This window comes from Carya illinoinensis, chromosome 7 (genome assembly GCF_018687715.1).
Source record: "Carya illinoinensis cultivar Pawnee chromosome 7, C.illinoinensisPawnee_v1, whole genome shotgun sequence".
Lineage (NCBI taxonomy): Eukaryota > Viridiplantae > Streptophyta > Magnoliopsida > Fagales > Juglandaceae > Carya > Carya illinoinensis.
The window spans coordinates 39,492,147-39,511,976 of NC_056758.1; the positions used below are offsets into that span (position 1 = coordinate 39,492,147).

Consider the following 19,830-nt stretch of genomic DNA (forward strand, 5'->3'; position numbering starts at 1 on the left):
GTACAAAGCTAGGTCACAAGCTGAACCTGAGGAGCAGCCAAAGAAACCTGAGGTTGTTGACTTTGATGTTACTCGAGTCAACACTGATCAGAACGAGGATCAAGAAAGTGATGATACACAGATCGAACAACGTACACCACTCACTGCTACTCGAAGATCTTCAAGGACAATCAGGCCACCAGAGCGGTTCTCACTATCTCTATACTACATCTTGCTAACAGATAGTGGTGAACCGGAAAGTTATGATGAAGCTCTAGGAATTGAAGATTCGATCAAGTGGGAGAAAGCCATGCAAGATGAGATGGAGTCATTGATGTCAAATCAGACATGGGAGCTAACTAAGCTTCCAAAAGGCAAGAAGGCTTTGCACAATAAATGGGTGTACAGAATTAAAGAAGAACACAATGGTAGCAAGCGCTACAAAGCCAGAATGGTCGTAAAGGGGTTTCAACAAAAAGAAGGTGTCGACTACACAGACATTTTCTCTCCAGTTGTAAAATTGACAACGATCAGGCTAGTGTTGGCAATTGTGGCTGCAAAGAATCTACATCTTGAGCAGTTAGATGTGAAGACTGCATTCCTTCATGGTGATTTGGAGGAAGACATCTATATGCACCAGCCACAAGGATTCTCAGTGAAGGGAAAAGAGAATCTAGTTTGCAAACTGAAGAAGAGCTTGTATGGCCTAAAACAAGCTCCACGACAATGGTACCGGAAGTTTGACAACTTCATGTGCAGTAATGGATTTACAAGACTGCAGACCGACCATTGTTGCTATATGAAGAACTTTGACAACTCTTATATTATCCTACTGTTATATGTAGATGATATGCTCGTTGCAGGGTCAAGCATCGAGGAAATCAATGAACTGAAGAAGCAGTTGTCAAAGCGGTTTGAGATGAAGGATTTGGGTGCTGCAAAACAAATCCTTGGTATGAGAATTATTAGAGACAGGTCTAATGATACTCTCAAGCTCTCCCAGGAGGAGTATGTAAAGAAGGTGCTCAGAAGGTTTAACATGGATAAGGCGAAACCAGTAAGCACACCCTTAGCTAGTCACTTTCGACTAACTAAGGATCAGTCGCCAAAGACGGAGGAAGAGCAAGAATGCATGAACAGAATTCCCTATGCATCTGCTATTGGTAGTCTTATGTACGCCATGGTCTGTACAAGGCCAGATATTGCACAAGCAGTGGGAGCTGTGAGCAGATACATGAGTAATCCAGGAAAGCAGCATTGGGAAGCAGTCAAGTGGATTTTGAGATATCTACAAGGCTCTTCAGATACGTCACTATGCTTTACGAAAGCAGGTTTAAAACTACAGGGATATGTAGATGCTGATTTAGCAGGTGACGTTGACAGCAGAAAAAGTACTACTGGATTTGTGTATACGCTGGGTGGTACAGCTGTATCGTGGGCTTCTAAGTTACAGAAGATTGTTGCTCTCTCAACTACAGAAGCGGAATACGTTGCTATAACTGAAGCAGGGAAGGAAATGGTTTGGTTGCAGTCATTCTTGGAAGAATTGGGAAAGAAGAATGAAAAAGGTATTCTGTACAGTGATAGTCAGAGTGCTATTTTTCTTGCAAAGAATCCAGCCTTTCATTCCAGAACAAAACACATACAGTTGCGATACCATTTTATCCGATCTCTTCTCGATAGTGGACAACTGATACTTGAGAAGATTCGAGGAGCAGAGAACACAGCAGACATGCTCACAAAAGGGTTATTGCTGACAAACTGAAGCTGTGTGTAGCTTCAGTTGGCCTCCGTACTTAAAGGCATAACTTGAAGTTGCTGTGATGGTTGCTATGAAGATATGTAGACTCATTTGTCTCCAAGTGGGAGATTGTTATGATTGGAGACAATGACTAATGGCTTAGTGGGTGGTGCACTAGACAATAAACTAGTGGCTTAGTGGGTTGTGCACTAGACAATAACTAGTGGCTTAGGCACCCACTCACCATTATCCTCTAGTTTAATCAACCCACTTCACTAGTTTAATCAATCCTCTAGTGCATTAATTGATGCAACCCACGTATTGCTCTCCTATAAATAGGAGAGCTTAATTGTGCAGAACATAGAGTGAAGAGAAGGGTGTGTGCGGAAGAAAGAAGAGTGAATGCAAGTGGGTGAGAAGAGAGAGTTTACAGAGAGAGAGAGAGAATTTGTTGTAAAAATCATTTCGTAGTGAAATCACAGCAGCTGTGGACGTAGGCAATTGCCGAACCACGTTAAATTTTGTCTCTCCTTTCATTTAGTTTCATCTCTGTCTCCGACCAGTCCTCAACAGTAAGGGGTATTTTTTTAATTCTCAATTGAATTGTAATAGAATGTGTGGACAAGTCTTGGAAATTTTGCTTTTTTAAGAAATCTCTCAATCAATGACCATTCTTAACACGGATACAGAGTTACTGTACTGAATGATCACGCTACGTATACAGAGAATATCACAGAGAAGAAAAAATTTATTTAATTTGTTAACTCGAGGCCCTTTACGTTGCGGTAGCTCTCTTCTGCGATAGGGAAAAATAACTTCCGGAAATGGAAGAAACAATGGCAAGTCTTGAGTCCCCCTTGATGCCAATCGCACAAGGAAAAGTATTAGAATCTAGGAAGGGATTTAACAAAGAGGATATTATAGCAGAGGTAAAGAAGCAACTGTGGATATCAGGGCCACTTGTGCTGGTTAATCTCTCGGTGAACGGTTTGCAGGTGATCTCAATCATGTTTGTGGGTCATCTTGGAGAGCTAGCTCTTGCTGGTGCTTCCATGGCCAGTTCTTTTGCAACAGCAACTGGTTTCAGCTTGTTGGTATGAAAGTCTAGTCTTCTTGTCTTCTTTTACGTTGCTTAGCTTATGGCTTAATCTGCTTTAGCATAATAGAAAGGTTTTTAATTTTATTATATTTATTTATTTTTCTTGAAGATGACGATGCCTCTCCTTTTATTTTATTTATCATTATCTACGCAACATATTAACACATAGTTTGTCATTTTTATCTTTTTATATAAACACATATTGAATTATAAACATATTTCTTTAAATAGTAAGGCAAAAATTACAAATTATATATTGGTGTGTGGTATGGAGATGATGAGTACCTTATTTATTTATTTATTTTTAATTTTTTAAAGCAATAATGCCCCTCGTTTTATTTATTTGCACTTTGTACTTTGTGATTCTAAGCCTCCTTCATTACGATGTCAAAATTTGTCTTCTTAGCATGATAATAACACCTTCTAAGTATACTTAAAATTAGTAGCCATTGCCAAATAACGTCCTTATTGAATTATGAACGCTTAAATAAGGAAAATAAGCTACGTGACGAGATATTTTCAGTTGAATCATAATGAACGATGCAAATTGTGATTTTATTTTATTTTTTGTAAAATAGAGGACGTAATTTATCGGTCTTAATATTTTAGGGTGTAAAAATAGTATTAACATATTATAATTAGAGAGTAGAACGTGCATTTTCTTTCTCAGTTATTAGTTTCATAGAAAGGAATTGGCTGGGGAATTGATTTCTCCAAACCAGAAGCATACTCTGCTTTGGCTTCCAAAGGCTTCTCATCTATGTATAACCCTGCCTATAATTAATTACCTGGAAGCTGATTGATGTTATTGGGACAGATCCAATTTCATCTAAATGATGTTGAAGGTTGAGGCTTTCTTGAATCTAAATCTAAGATCCAGGATTCCTTCAAATCCTTTTCTGGGAATTTACATAATTTCCTTACTTCAGATTCTTCTCTCCTTCTCTCTAATTTAACAGTTGCTCGATCTTTGTTTTAACTGGCTGCAAACATTTCTTAATATGATCGATGATCTTAGTTTAGTCTCTCTCTTTGGTTGGATAGATTGGAATGGCAAGTGCATTAGACACATTCTGTGGTCAGTCCTACGGTGCAAAACAATATCACATGCTTGGTATACACATGCAAAGGGCTATGCTTGTTCTTCTACTGGTCTGCATTCCCCTTGCCCTTATATGGGCCAATGCCGGCCACATCCTTGTATTCTTGGGACAAGATCCAGAAATCTCAGCTGAAGCTGGTCTTTATGCACGGTTCATGATACCTTCCATTTTTGCTTTTGCGATCCTTCAGTGCCATGTTAGATTCTTAAAAACCCAAAGTAAGGTAGCTCCCATGGTGGTTAGCACTGGAGTTACAACATTATCTCATATACTCATTTGTTGGATTCTGGTATTTAAATCCGGCCTTGGAAATAAGGGCGCGGCTCTGGCAAATACGATATCTTATTGGATCAATGCATTGTCATTGATAATTTATGTTCGAATATCTCCCTCCTGTAAGAAGACATGGAATGGATTTTGAAAAGAAGCATTTCATGGGATTCTTGAATTTCTAAAACTGTCCATTCCCTCGTCTGTAATGATCTGGTAAGTTTCTGGTTCCAACTCTTTTGAACCTTCTATTTTTCTTTGTTTGCAAATTCGATAGAAAAAAGATAAACAAGCAGCCAACGTGGCATGCCGTCGCATAGTTTTATATTAAAAATAGAAAAATGCTAATATAATTCCTATTTTATTATAAAAAATTTTATTCATCATTTTTACATCACATATCATATATTATTATTATTTTCTTTTATCAAATATGAAATATATGGATAATAAGTAGAAGAAATTAATTAGTTTAAGTAGAATAAAATTAAAAAATTAAAAAAATAAATAAAAAGAAAAATAAATATCGCGTATGGTGTATAGAGATGATGAATAGCAAAACTCTTTTATCATTTATTTTATCTCTTGACGTGGCACCAACTTATTAAACAAATTAAAAAACATATATTTAAAATAAAATAAAACTTAAAAATACAAAAAAGATGGATACTAGAATTTTATATTTCCTTCACTTTTTATGTTTATATTTTTATTTTTTAAAATTTTTAGTAAGGAACGTAATACATAAGACACCATATTATGATGCAATAAATTGAGTGTTATAAATTAATTTGTCCTTAAAAAAATAAATAAAGAAAGAGAGAAGCTACCGGCCGTATAGGTGAAATAGCCTATTTTACACTCATAAATAAAAAGCTCATACATATAAATTATATAAAACTAAACATTAAACTCACAGGGAGATAGTCTCTAATTTCTTCTGAAATCTCAGCCTGATCCCTTCCCCTCCCCCCCCCCAACTCCCTCCCTCTCTCTGTCTCTTTAAAATGAGAGAACTCGAAAGTCCTCAACGTCTGAGGGACATCTATATAGTGTCAATTGAATACTTTAAAAAAATAATATTTTATTTAATATATAACTTTCATATAAAACTATCTTATCTCATCTCACCGTCCAAACAACTTAAAGTTAAGATCTTGGACTTGTTTTCTTACACTTTCACATTTCGATTCTTTTGTTCACATCGTTCTCTCTGGAATCTGTACCCCATTCATTTCTTGATTCTGTCTTCTAGATAAGAAGCCTTGATTTCTTACCAATTTACTTAATTCTGTAATTTAACTTAAGTTCAATGTTGAACATAAGTTATGTAATTTAAACTTGTCCATGAAGCAAAACAGAATGTTGAAGGCGATTGCTCAATAGAAGGTAGGGAGCGAGGCGAGCTAACAGAGACAAGGGTATCAAATGAAATTCTCCCTCCTCCACTCGGTTTCATTTCACTGTTTGTTTTGTTTTGTTTTTCTAATAACTAGACACGTGGAACGTCAAGCTGACAAATGGAGCTGCCAATTTGAAGATTCTTTACCTAATTTACATATTAATGCCTCGATAGGCCTGAGACATACAACAATATCAATAAAACGTGTAAGATCAGTTTCTTGGAATTTTTCCTTTTAGGAGATCTCTCAATTAATGACCATCCTTAATGTAGATACATGCCACTTGAGTCAAAACCTTGATTCATTTTGACAAATGCATTGAGTGAAGAATGGACCTTTATCGCAGACTCGCAAGCGCTACTAAGCCAAAGTGACGTTGAGAGAGGATAAATTTTATCCTTGCGATACTACTTTCTTCGTTAACCCCGAGGTCCTTTACGTTGCGCTAGTTCTCTGCAGTAGGGAAAAATAACATACGGACATGGAAGAAAAAAGGTCAATTTTTGAGTCCCCCTTGATTCCAATAGCACAAGGAAAAGCATTGGAATCTAGGAAAGGGATTCAACAAAGAGGATGTTATAGCAGAGGTGAAGAAGCAGCTGTGGTTAGCAAGCCCACTTCTGCTGGTTAATCTCCTGGTGAACGGTTTGCAGTTTATCTCAATCATGTTCGTGGGTCATCGTGGAGAGCTAGAGCTCTTGCTGGTGCTTCCATGGCCAGTTCTTTTGCATTAGTAATTGGTTTCAGCTTGTTGGTATGAAAGTCTACTCTTCTCATCTTCTTTTACGTTGCTGCTTATGGCTTTATCTGCTTTAGCATAATAGAAAGGATTTTATTTTTATTATATTCATTTGTTTTTCTTGGGGATGACGATGCCTCTCCTTTTATTTATTTTATTTATTTTTATAGAGCAATGGTGCCTCTCCTGGCTATCAGCCTCTTGGCAGATCTTATCAGTTGAATCATAATGAAAAGTGTAAATTGTGATTTTTTTTGTAAAATTAAACTAGAGACAAGTGGGTTTCCATTTCTTTGGTCATTTCAAGGCAACATAGACGAAGATGGCCGAAGGGATTCATAGAAAGGACTAGTTCGAGAGGAAAAGTTGTTCCACGGGCTCCCCAAATGGATGTCTTGGGACATCGTTCGATAGGAGTGTTTGTGACTCACTACGGATGGAGCTTGGTTTTGGAAAGTATTGTGGGAAGGGTGCCAATGACTTGTAGGCCATTTTTTGGAGACCATATGCTGAACATGAGGGTGGTAGAGTCAGTTTGGGGCATTGACTTGGGGATTGAGGGTACGATTTTCACTAAAGATGGAGCAGTAAAAGCCCTGGAACTAACTTTGTTGAATGAACAAGGCAAGCAAATGAGAGAAAAAGTTGAAGCCTTCAAAAAGACTACCTTGGACGTTGTTGGAATCAATGGTGACTGTAGTGAAAATCTCAAGACTTTGATTGAGTTAATAACTAATTAGTAAAATGACATTCATGTACTCGTGATCTAGAAGAGTTTAGTGAGAGAAACTCTCCATTCTCTCTAGGAAACAAGCTCAGAAAAAACAGTCTGAGGGAGGTGGTCCCACCTCGCTCCTGTCTCTCTTTCTTTTCCCGTTTGCTTTAGGTTTTTTATTTCTGTGTTGCGCTTCATTTTTCGATTGTTAATAAAAACCATTGGCTACGATTTTGGTGGGTTGGATTGCCATCACCAAGCTTGGTTCCCGAGTTCTTAACCATAGCAAATCACGCAATTGGGCGAGTAGATATTGCACGATGGAGGTAGAGGATCTCGGTTTCGTATGGCCGTGGCTTTGGGTGGTTGAAAATCCACGACCCTGTTCGGTGTTCCTGACCGTTTTTGTGAGGCATTGGCTCTCAGACGTATGAAAGGAAGACATGTATTCTTGAGAGTTGCATGTGGGGATGAGCCAATGGTCTAGGGCTGAGTAGTCACCATGGGCATCGTTGCCTATAAGAATGGTCTTAAAAGGGGATGTCTTGGAGGGTTTACAGTGTGAGAGGGGTCAAGGTGTCTTGCTCTTGGAGGTGAAGGTTTGCATGCTGCTTTGGGGTGCACTCCCGCAAGGTTAAGGCACTCTATTTTATCCATGGAAAATAGAAGAGGTTTTTGGGATGCTTGCCAAGGTGCATGGAGGGGACGAGCCCGGTCATAGCTCACAGCGGATATTCTCTTGGATGGTGGTCGGAGTAGGAGTGATGGCGACGATGCTTTTAGTTTTCATTTCAGTGTTTTCCAGTCTAATTTTGGTTCGGTTTTCAATATAATTTTTTCATGTCTTGTTCGTTTACAGTCTAGTCCTAGCTTGCCGTTGGTTAGTTTTTCCTTTGGTTTCTTCTCGTTTGTAAGTAAGGTTTATGGTAGTTGTGAGCCCTTTTGTTTGATTTGGTTTGTTCAGTTTTGGTGTTGTTTTTGTTTAGTCTGTTTAATAATGAGTTTCAGTGGCTGTGTCATGGAGGTGTCCATTGTGGCGTTCGTTGCACCCTGAGGATGGCTCGCCCTTTCATCTTAGAGCATGTTTTGCTCTATCGTAATCTCAGTAAAGCATGGTTGCTGGTTGTGGGTCGTGGCAGGCAGTAGGGCGGGCTGCAGCAATACGGATTATAGGGATAGTGGTTGACAAAAATGGGAAGCTAGCATGAAATGTAGACTGAAACGTGGTCCTTTGTTGGGCTCTCAGGATGTGCATGACACATGGGTTTGTTGGCCGAAAAGGGATGCGACAGCATGGGACCAAGTAGATAGAAAAAGCTGCTTGACTTACAGCTATTGGAGGGCCTTTAATGCGATGATGAGCTGTTAGATTGGATGCAACCTCGAGCAACAGTTGGTCGATAGTGGCAGACGATGTTACAGCTGGTGGTCGTACGATAGGTCTTTGCAGTGGAGGTTGATATCTGTGCTTGAGCTAGGTGTTCGTGCTGTTCTAGGCTCGTGCTGTTCTAGACTCATGTCGTCGATGCCTATGGTGGGTGTGTCGTCGGGACTCATGCCGGTGTTTGTGGTTTTGTTGTTTTTGTGTGTTTTTATATTGTAGTTTTTGTTCCTTAGTTATTAATAATGTTGAAATATGTTATTGGACTTGGTGTCCATAGCAGCAACGTCCTATACTTTGCCTCCTTGGGAGGATAGAATGGGCATATCTGCTTTGTTTATACAAAGTGCTTTCTCTCGCTTATGAGAGATTTATAAGTTAAGACAATATCCGCCACTATGTGTACGAGGATGTTCAAGAATAGAAGCATAAGATGATTTATAGTTTAGATTTTTCTTTATTGATAAGTCACCTTTGTAACTTCAGTTTATTAAATAAATTTAATGAAATATGTTTCCCTCAAAAATTTGAAAAAGAAAAAAATAAAAAAAAGTACTCGTGATATGTTAAGAGCTCACCTTCATCCAATTACAGCCACCTTGCGTAATAAATTGAGGACATGTAAGATAAAAAAGGAGTCGTTGGAAAAGCATGGAGAGTACTTTTTTTTTTTTTTTTTTTTAATAGCAAGCATGGAGAGTGCTTGTTCGGTGGAGAATAATTCTTAAAAATAAAGGCTATTTTGTCTGAGAGCGCGTACCACTTCGGCCACTTAATTATTGGAGAATAAAATTTAATATACACCAACTTATTGTTGTCAACTTGCCTACAATTCTAAATTAAAATAATATAATTTTTAAAATTTTAATATAACTTTTATTTTAACGTGATGTTTTTAAATATTTAAAAAGATATGATTTTATTAAAAATTATAAATAAATTATAATTGAAGTCCATCACTACTCTGGAGAAATCATCATTGCACGCGGCCCAGACAGAGGTCTCAGGTCTCACCGTTACATCAACCACGAGATTGCAAATATAAATATATCTGAACGATAATGCTTAACTCAGGATACTGAGACGAGATTAAAGAGTTTAATTGAGATAATATATTTTGTTAAAAATTAAATAAAATATTATTAAAATATAATTTTTATAATAAAATTTAATAAAATAAAATTATTTATTATATTTTATATATGAATTTAGAAAAGTAATAATAATTATGTGAGATGAGATGATATAAGATGGTTTGATTTTATATGCGGTTTGTATTGAGAAAGACTCTCATCTCATCTCATTTCATCATTACAATTTTATTAAATTCTCATATAAAATATAATAAATAATTTAATTTTTTAATATTACAATTCAAAATTTTCAAATTTTAAAATAATAATAATATTAAAAAAATAATATTTTAATAATATATTTTTTTTAACTTTAACTTTTATCTAAAATTATTTATCTTATATTACCATCCAAACAATCTTATAAAATCATTTATGAGATCAAATAAATTGAGATAAAAATTGAAAATTAAATAAAATATTATTTTTTAATATTATTATTATTTTAAAATTTATAAATATTAAATTATTTATTTATTTTATATTAAAATTTATAAAAATTATAATAATAAGATAAGATAAGATGAAATTAATTAAAAACCTCCCTTGATCTTAATACAGAAAGTGCTTTATCTCCTGTTTAAACGTGGTATCAGAGTTTTGTATTGGTACTGTTTGAAAATTTTAATATTATATATCATTTATGTGATATAATTTAATTTAAAATATATGTTCTTAAAGTATTTTAATAGAATTATTATTAATACTACGCCAATCCCTCCTCCAATCAGGCGACACCGGATGGCAACTGGCAAGGGATATTTTCATCTGTCAAAAGCCAGTGATATTCAATAAACTATCAAGGAATGATAGAAAATATAGTATATAATAACAATTGAGATAAAGAGGACAAAAGGAGTGACAAAGAGTTGGAGGCTATATATATATATATATATATATATTTTATTCTCAATTCAATTGTAACTGAATATGTGGTGGAGAAGTCAATCTGGAATTGTGTACAAGCACGCTCTTGGAAATTTTGCTTTTAAATCATTTTGACAGGTGGGCGAGATATCTCATTTGATTATTATAATTTTTTTAATATTAAAATAATTATATTATTTAAAAATAATATTTTAAATTTTTATCTAAAATTAAAAATTCAGATCTCATTATTCAAACACTATCTCAATTAATGACCATTCTTAACACAGATACAAAGCTACTTGAGTCTAAACCTTTTAATCATCTTGACAAGAATAATATTAGTATGATCTTTTATTTATTCATTTATTATGATTGTTCGTGTATTTAAATTTTTATTTATTTATTAATTAAAAAAGTGACTATTAATATATTAATATATTTTTTCTTTTTTAAACATGTTTAAAAAAAAGTTAAAAATAATAAAGAAAAAAAAGGTACAATTTGTATTAGGGACAACCAAATAAGCAAATAGAGGGCGATGATTGAAGAACGAACCTTTATCGAAAGTGCTATTAAGAGCATAAACTTTGGCATCTTTATATTCAAATGCAAACACATTTACATAATTACACTCTCAATTTGATTGTATTAAATTATGCATATCTAAAATTTTATATAGCTATAAATAGATTTCAACATCTTTAGAGATTTACTATTCACTCCTCAAATATTATTTTATTAATTGTTTTCTTTCTTTCCTCTCTCTATCACAACCATTTTCTCTTCTCCCTCCCTCAACAATACAAGAGAATATTCACCCTCATCTTCATTTCATTTTTATAATATATTCTAATTTTTTTTATCATTTTATTATATTTTTAATATAATATATAAAAAATTGTATTTTATTATTATTATATTTGTATTATTAACATCAAAGAAAAAAGCTAGTGTGCCTCTCAAATATATACCGCTTAAGTGTATCGCTCAGTAAAATATATATATTTTTTATTTAATAATTAAGAAAGTAATTTTAAGTATATAATTATATTTTTTTATTTTTTAAAAAGATTTAAATATATAAAAAATTTTAAAAGTAAAAAATAACTACGATCAAATGAAACGGTGCTAATCAAGTAGCCCGCTCCAAATGTCAAATATATGCAGTGGATACTAATTATAAAATATAGATAAAAAAAATTAATAATAATAAAAAATAATATTTTATTATTATTTTGATTCAAATCGGCTAATCAGTTTTTTGGAAGAGTAATGCTACGTACAGTTATTTTTGCGTATTCTCTACGCACTCCACTGATATGATTGACTGAATTAATTTTTTTTTAATATACAACTAATCATATCACTGAAATGTATAAAAAAATACATAAAAATGACTGTACCTAAAACTTTTCTTTTTGGAATGCAAAGACAATTTTGAACACGTGAATTTGTATTTACGTAGAGAGAAACCAATGCCTATGTTATAAAAGCCAAAGCGACGCCGAGAGAGAAGTTGCGCTAGAAGCCCTTTAAAGTTGCTCTATCTCTCTGCGATAGGGAAAAATAACTTACGGAAATGGAAGAAAAAAGGTCAAGTCTTGAGTCCCCCTTGATTCCAATAGCACAAGAAAAAGCATTAGAATCTAGGAAGGGATTCAACAAAGAGGATATTATAGCAGAGGCGAAGAAGCAGCTGTGGTTAGCAGGGCCACTTGTGCTGGTTAATCTCCTGGTGAACGGTTTGCAAGTGATCTCAATCATGTTTGTGGGTCATCTGGGAGAGCTAGCCCTTGCTGGTGCTTCCATGGCCAGTTCTTTTGCATCAGTAACTGGTTTCAGTTTGTTGGTATGAAAGTCTACTCTTCTCATCTTCTTTTACGTTGCTTAGCTTATGGCTTTATCTTCTTTAGCATAATAGAAAGGTTTTTATTTTTATTAAATTCATTTATTTTTCTTGAAGATGACGATGCCTCTCCTTTTATTTATTTATTTGTACTTTGTACTTCGTCATTCCACCGTAAGCCTCGTTCATTACCATTAGATATCAAAATTTGTCTTTTTAGCATGATAATAATACCTTCTAAGTATACTTAATTAGTAGCCAAAATTATGAATAATTGACACATTCAACATCCAATTAGTGCCAATTGCCAAATAATGTCCTTATTTAATTATGGTGAACAACGTCCTTATTCACCATCCAAGACGTTGAATCATAATGAACGGTGCAAATTGTGATTTTTTTTTTTTCGTAAAGCAGATGACGTAATATATCGGTCTTAATATTTTAGGGCGTAAAAAAAGTATAAAACATTTTAATTAGAGAGTAGAACGTGTATTTTCTTTCTCATTTATTAGTATAATGGAAAGGAATTGGTTGGGGAATTGATTTCTCCAAGCCGGAAGCATGCATACTCTGCATTGGCTGCCCAAAGGCTTGTGATCTATGTATAATCCTGCCTATAATTAATTACCTGGGAGCTGATTAATGTTATTGGGACAGAGCCTATTTCATCTGAATGATGCTGAAGGTTGAAGCTATCTTTTAACTCTTAACATCTAAGATCCTAGATTCCTTCAAATTCTTTTGTGGGAATTAACATAATTCCCTTACTTCATATTCTTCTCTTCTCCTCTCTAATTTAACAGTTGCTCGATCTTTGTTTTAATTGTCTGCAAACATTTCTTAATATGATCGATGATCTTAGTTAAGTCTCTCTCTTTGGTTGGATAGATTGGAATGGCATGTGCATTAGACACATTCTGTGGTCAGTCCTACGGTGCAAAACAGTATCACATGCTTGGTGTACACATGCAGAGGGCTATGCTTGTTCTTCTACTGGTCTGCATTCCCCTTGCCCTTATATGGGCCAATGCCGGCCACATCCTTGTATTCTTGGGACAAGATCCTGAAATTTCAGCTGAAGCTGGTCTTTATGCCCGGTTCATGATACCTTGCATTTTTGCTTTTGCGATCCTTCAGTGTCATGTTAGATTCTTAAAAACCCAAAGTAAGGTAGCTCCCATGGTGGTTAGCACTGGAGTTACAACATTATCTCATATACTCATTTGTTGGATTCTAGTATTTAAGTCCGGCCTTGGAAGTAAGGGTGCGGCTCTGGCAAATGCCATATCTTATTGGATCAATGCATTGTCATTGATAATTTATATTCGGATATCTCCCTCTTGTAAGAAGACATGGAATGGATTTTCAAAAGAAGCATTTCGTGGGATTCTTGAGTTTCTAAAACTGTCCATTCCCTCGGCTGTAATGATCTGGTAAGTTTCTGGTTCCACCTCTTTTGAACCTTCTATTTTTCTTTGGTTGCAAATTTGAAAGAAAAAAGATAAACAAGCAGCCAAAAATAAAAGGAACAAAAGTTATTTATCATGCTAATTTCCCACATTTCATTTTGTGGAACAGCTTCGAAATCTGGTCATTCGAAATGATGGTTCTTTTATCTGGGCTTCTACCTAACCCAAAGCTTGAAACATCAGTGCTGGCAATCAGGTTTGTACTGTAACCTATACTAAGTACATACCAAGAACACATGGTGTGCATGCCATAAAAAAAGCGTAACAGAAGCTATTTCCCCCCTACTAATGAATTGTGGTGTATTCCCAGCCTTAACACGTGTTCGTTGGTTTATATGATACCCCTCGGGCTCAATGGTGCAGCAAGGTGAATCTGAGTTAAATTGGGCAGCTACATAGCCTCTATTTTGCGACTTTTTGTTTACCAACAATTCTTCTTTTTCTTCTCTGTTATTTTAGCACAAGAGTCTCAAATGAGCTGGGTGCTGGGAGACCGGAAGCAGCTCGCCTAGCAGTACGTGTTGCTGTAGCGATGGTTGCTACAGAGGGCATCCTGGCAGCCACCATCATGATAGTGGGACGTAATGTTTGGGGCTACTGTTACAGCAAGGAAGAAGAAGTAGTAAGATATGTGGCAGAAATGTTGATCTTGATTGCAGTCTCCCACTTTTTTGATGGTCTTCAATCTGTGTTTTCAGGTCTGTGGCGAACTTTATGTTCTGCATTTTCTATTTACTGAAAACAACTAAATTAATTTTCTGAATTCGCTATATGATTAATCCACGATGGACCACCAATTTCCAATGATAGAGAAAGTTGTACCACTAATGTCGAGTCCTTGCTGATATGCAGTGTATAATAAATAGAAGAAATCCATGGAAAATAGAATTTGACCAAGCATTCTCTTGCTCACATATAAATCTGATTTCTTGTCATGCATGTAAGCTGATCCTTTGGGCCATCGTTACTAGAAAAACTATATTAATTCTGGTTATAAATCGATTGAAAATTTCAGGCACTGCAGCAGGGTGTGGATGGCAGAAGATAGGGGCTGTTGTTAATCTGGGAGCTTATTATGTTGTAGGCATTCCCACGGCTATCGTATTAGCTTTTGTCTTCCATTTTGGTGGAAAGGTAGAGGAGTTGCCTAGCTTTTCCATTGCTAGCTAGCTTTATGTTTTCACATCCCTGGGTTGAATAAAAATAAGTGTACTTATTTTGTATCTAATCCACAGGGACTGTGGTCGGGAATTATAGTGGCATTGTTTGTGCAAGCACTGTCCTTAGCAATAATAACTCTACGCATTGATTGGGAGAAAGAAGTAAAGTACTCTGAACATAAACTGTCATACATATCATACCCCAGTCAATTTCATCTGTTGCTTATTTTTTCTTTGTTTTTGTAGGTGAAGAAAGCTGATGATAGAGTACATAATGCAATGACCGCATCATAGTCTTGAAAGGCACGAAAAAGGAAATTGGCTACAGACATAAATTAGGAGATAGTTAATAAAGGAGGGAGGTTCATGCTAAGAAACCTGTGGATTCCACTTTTTGCAAGAGCATTCGTGCCATGTTAAAGACTGGACGCATTAATAGAGTATCAGTCGTTTTATCAAAAGCTTCAGATTAACAATCTGGACTTCCACTAGAGGAGTTGAGCAAGAAGCTAGAGGAAAGTTGTTCGCTTGTTTATTTCTCATTAGCTGTTTGTAGCTCGTTTGGTAATATTTGGTTCTGCAATATTGTGGTAGCCGTACGTGGTTGGGGAGGCAGAGTAGATTCTTATTGAAACTAATCATGCGGAAGCCTTGATCCACCGGCTTCTACAATAGCTAATTAACTTTGCCTTTTTTAAATGTAGTGGTTTTTATAATAAGGGGTGTATTAATGCGTCTTCAAAAAAAAAAAAAAAAGGGGTGTATTAATGCACAAGTTTGTGAGTAGCAAAACTCTATTAAAATTATACGATTGCTTCTATCTAAATACTTTTTAATGCTAGAAACTCAAATTAATGGAAGTGCTATCAATTGAAATTAGGGGCTGGGTGATACCCGCATATGCAAGGGCGGGGTCACCCCTTCCCCTTCTCCGCTTATGCGGGGGTGGTCTTTTCACCCCTTACCCTTCCCCAGTTCAAGGTTACTGATGATCTTTTGGACTTAAAAATTATTTCTAGATCCAAATTATTATATGATTTAAATTGTAAATTAAAATTTATATATAAAACAATAATTTAAAATTGATAATGTAAAATCTATGTTATCAGTTTTTAAATTTGTTAAACTTATTCACAAGATTTGCTAAAAATTTATTCCTAAGCTAATCTTTATATAGGAGGCCAATATAATACATATACAATCTATTGAACAAGCTTAGCACTCGTGAACGAGTTTAACAAATTATAATATATATTTATATTAACATAATTTATAAAATATAAATATATAGTTGTATATGTAAATATATAAGTGGGGAAAACGCGGAGTGAGATTGGGCCTTGCCCGACTCCTACCCCCGCTAAGGGGTAAGATGTTGGGCCACCCTCTCCACCACCTTCATCTGGCGGATGGGGGTGGGGCAGCGGGGTGCAGGGCTCGGCCCACCCCTAATTGAAATCTTCGTAAACTTTAATAGTCACCTGCTGGCATGCTTATATATAACTTGTAGGATCGATCTCATTCATAATATATAATTCTTATATGAATATTTCATAATCGTCTCAATTTCATCGGATTTTCCTGGCCTTGGCTTATTGCATTCAAATTATTACCGAGGAATGACCGTGATTATATAGCAAGAATTGATAATTGATCTGCACTCTTACGTGAGGACTTGCACGTACAAGAAAAAGCAATTTACATATATATTAAATATGCCTCTATGGGAGACATACAACAATATCAAAAGCAAACTTAATTCCCAACAGGACGGCCTGCAACTACACATGCATGCACCCTCAACTCTCAAGCTCGAACATAATATATCTAGCTAGCTAGCTAGCTAGGTGCTACTACATCTTCAAACTCATGAATGATGTGTGCTAAGATATGACCCATGCATCTAGTATATATATATCATGTCTGGATACATGCATATTATATGATCAGTTTAGAGGATCACTGATCTCTAGCTTGCTTTTTTTTTCCTTACCAATTTTTCTTTCCATCTACTTAATTTCTGTTGATAAATTACACTTTTAACGCACAATCTACCACACATTTTTTTATTTTATACCATAAATTATATATAACAAAACCACCCTTAATGCCAAAAAACTTCATTGTACAATACAACCGATTTCTCTTCATATTAACTGTTCAAATCTTAATTGGTGGTGTAAAAGCTAAAAATGTTAATTAAGGTGTATGTTAACTTATATATATAAGATTAGAGGGTAAAGTAAAAAATAAGTAATCGTTTGTGAATTAAAAGTGTATTTAATTACGTACCTTTTTCTTATAATTGGGTCGATCGGGTGAGTGAGTACTTACTCGAAGATAAGTTCATGGTTTTCAAGCACTAGTTTTCCCATTAATTTCCACCAAACTAGCTTAATTGGCCGGCATGCACATTCTAGCTAGCTAGCATGGAAATCATGACTAAATGTAGACATTTATTTGATTTTGGACATATATAGGAACGTCAGTACATGATAGGAAAATCTGTAACTATTATCTCTCTCTCTCTCTCTCTCTCTCTCTCTCTCTCTCTCTCTCTCTCTCTATATATATATATATATATATGAATCTTAATTTTGATCATCGGGATCAGCTATTCCTCTGCAGGATAGCACCAAATTTTCCCAGCAAACTCCAGAATTTGTAAGCACTGGGGACATTAAGATCATTATATATTCACATAATTTAATGACAAGGCGTACGCGTTCTCATATTCATAATTCTCTCCGTCTTCCCCGTTTTATGAGAATCACAACTTACGATATATAGCCCACTCCCCCCTATATATATGCTTCGAACTAGAGATTGTAACCTAGTTCGTAATCTTGAAACATCTTCTCAGACTGAATAACAGAAGTGGAGTCCCAAGAGTTTGAGGTTGCTGAGTTTGTGTCGAAGTCGTTAGACCACCAAATCATGCTGTCCTTCGAACTATTCATTTCTTTCAAACAATCAAGTTCAACCATCTGATGATCTTGATCCTGTGATACGAAACCCCCAGTTCTGTTGTTAAGAAAGTCATCGAGTTCAGCTTGGAAGGCTGAAACTTCAATTCCAGCAATTGACTCATGTTCTATACCATCTGCTTTAGGAACAAAAGTACCGGAATCCGTTGGAATATTATTTCCAGTGACGAAGGCCATCGAGTTATGTGAGGATGGAACAATATGTAAGGAACTCTCCACCTCATGACTTACCCTTTTATTGCTGATTCTTGCAAAATCTTCTTGAATTGTAGCTGCAGTGGGTGGTTCATAGAAGTCAACCTTTTGTCCCTGCCCAGGCTGAGGACTAGGAAAGGCATGTTGCCACAGATGGGTAGGACTTCCATTCAACGATTGCAGGCTTTGGATCATCTTTTCTTGCAGGGGATGCAACTTCGGCCACAACGCAGTGTTGTTGTAGGAGAGAGGTTTTTGAAGGCTTTGAAGTTGCATATGAATTTGTAGTCTTTCAAGGGCCGAACTGCTTAAGGCTGGTGAATAGGAGTTATCTTCTAGGTCATTGGCATCTTTTGCACCAATGGACGCAAACCGATTCATGTTGGACTCTTTCCGCCTTCCGAGCAACTTCTTCTTCAGTCTAGTGTTCCAGTAGTTCTTTATGTCATTATCTGTCCTTCCAGGCAGTTGAGCAGCAATAATGGACCACCTAAAGGTAGGAAGACAAGGTCGGAGTAAGAAATTAAACAAGGAGATCAAGTAACAACTAATAAGAAGCCCTACAGAAGGAGATCTGGATCAATAACTTGGAAGGAGTTATTCCGGCCCAAAGCATCATGGACAAAGAAAAAGGACAAGCACTTCATGGGAAAAAATTCATAGAACTGTGTGCGTGAGAGAGAGAGAGAGAGAGAGAGACCTGCTCCCAATACTTATATAGAGGCTGCAGATGATGTTGTCTTCTTCTTCAGAGAACCCACCGTGCTTGATGTTGGGTCTCAAATAATTTAGCCATCTAAGTCTGCAACTCTTTCCACATCTCTTTAGCCCTGTGAATTCAAACCAACCAAATGGTCAAACTTGGTCATTCAGAACACGCTCCTATCCAAAGATAAATGAAATTAAGACAATATGCGAGGATGTACCAATCTTCTGAGGAAGAGCAATCCAGTTTCCCCCGGTCCCGTTCTGTTCAATATAGGCTTTGAGCGTGGCATCCTCTTCAGGAGACCATGGTCCCTTCTTCACGTTTGCCTTGTCACAGCATGGAGCTCGACCCATGATCTCTTTCTTCCTCTCTCTTCAAGCAAATATCTGAGGCGCCTGTCTGAGATTGTTGAGAAAAAAATGGAGAAGGAATACAAAGATTTATAGCTTAGAATAGTGGGTGATGTGATGGTGATAAAAAGTCTTACACCCACCTTCTCTCTTTCCTCACTATTCGACCCTAGCTATCTCTATTTTAGGGTTCTTGCGAGCTAGGTCTCTCTCTCTCTCTCTTCCTTTTTGGATTAGTTCGTTCATCGGTAAATTCTTTAATATGCAGCATGCAACTGGACAAAGTATAACACTAATTTCTTCTTCTTTTTCATATTAAATTAAACTTCTTTTTATTATTAAAATAAAAATTAAACTGCTTTTTCTGATCCAATTAATTTATTATTCGAACCCAATGCTGCAGGTAGATCAGCTTGATCAGAAGAAGCCTCCATCCTCTAATTAAGTATGTCATTATTATCCTTCAAACGTTAATTGGTGATACCAACGAAAATGGTTTGCAAGGAAATGCATATATATGCCATCATAATTTTCTAATTTAATGACACAATTAGCTGTCTTTTTGACCAATGTCCCTCATGAAATTTGTGGTAAAAAGAGAGTTTTAGAAGCAAGAGACACATAATTAATCGCTTTCATGATATATTCAAATAATATGCCACTGCGATGTCATGTACT

The 19,830-nt window shown here is 35.8% G+C and overlaps 3 protein-coding genes and 1 long non-coding RNA gene across 5 annotated transcripts; 3 read left to right on the top strand and 1 right to left on the bottom strand.

Moving 5' to 3' along the window:
• The first annotated feature begins 1,572 nt into the window (after positions 1–1,572).
• LOC122314856 (protein DETOXIFICATION 16-like) lies at positions 1,573–4,401 on the top strand. The gene is made up of 2 exons (XM_043130484.1): positions 1,573–2,814; positions 3,864–4,401. The coding sequence occupies exons 1-2, from the start codon at positions 2,545–2,547 to the stop codon at positions 4,341–4,343; spliced, it is 750 nt and encodes a 249-aa protein (XP_042986418.1). The 5' UTR covers positions 1,573–2,544; the 3' UTR covers positions 4,344–4,401.
• Positions 4,402–4,613: 212 nt separating this feature from the next.
• Positions 4,614–7,312, top strand: LOC122314857. The gene is made up of 2 exons (XR_006243889.1): positions 4,614–6,349; positions 6,505–7,312. It is a non-coding gene; the product is annotated as an uncharacterized LOC122314857 (long non-coding RNA).
• Positions 7,313–11,933: 4,621 nt separating this feature from the next.
• On the top strand, positions 11,934–15,737 carry LOC122317329 (protein DETOXIFICATION 16-like). 2 transcript variants are annotated; one of them, XM_043134343.1, is made up of 8 exons: positions 11,934–12,282; positions 13,171–13,715; positions 13,861–13,947; positions 14,062–14,118; positions 14,211–14,449; positions 14,767–14,885; positions 14,987–15,073; positions 15,158–15,737. In XM_043134343.1, the coding sequence occupies exons 1-8, from the start codon at positions 12,013–12,015 to the stop codon at positions 15,203–15,205; spliced, it is 1,452 nt and encodes a 483-aa protein (XP_042990277.1). In that variant the 5' UTR covers positions 11,934–12,012; the 3' UTR covers positions 15,206–15,737. The 2 variants fall into 2 exon arrangements, with proteins under 2 accessions (XP_042990277.1, XP_042990279.1); XM_043134345.1 differs by lacking the exon at positions 14,987–15,073.
• Positions 15,738–17,457: 1,720 nt separating this feature from the next.
• Positions 17,458–19,224, bottom strand: LOC122317330 (transcription factor MYB36-like). The gene is made up of 3 exons (XM_043134346.1): positions 19,020–19,224; positions 18,794–18,923; positions 17,458–18,583 (listed from the first exon to the last, which is right to left on the bottom strand). The coding sequence occupies exons 1-3, from the start codon at positions 19,153–19,155 to the stop codon at positions 17,731–17,733; spliced, it is 1,119 nt and encodes a 372-aa protein (XP_042990280.1). The 5' UTR covers positions 19,156–19,224; the 3' UTR covers positions 17,458–17,730.
• Positions 19,225–19,830: the final 606 nt, after the last annotated feature.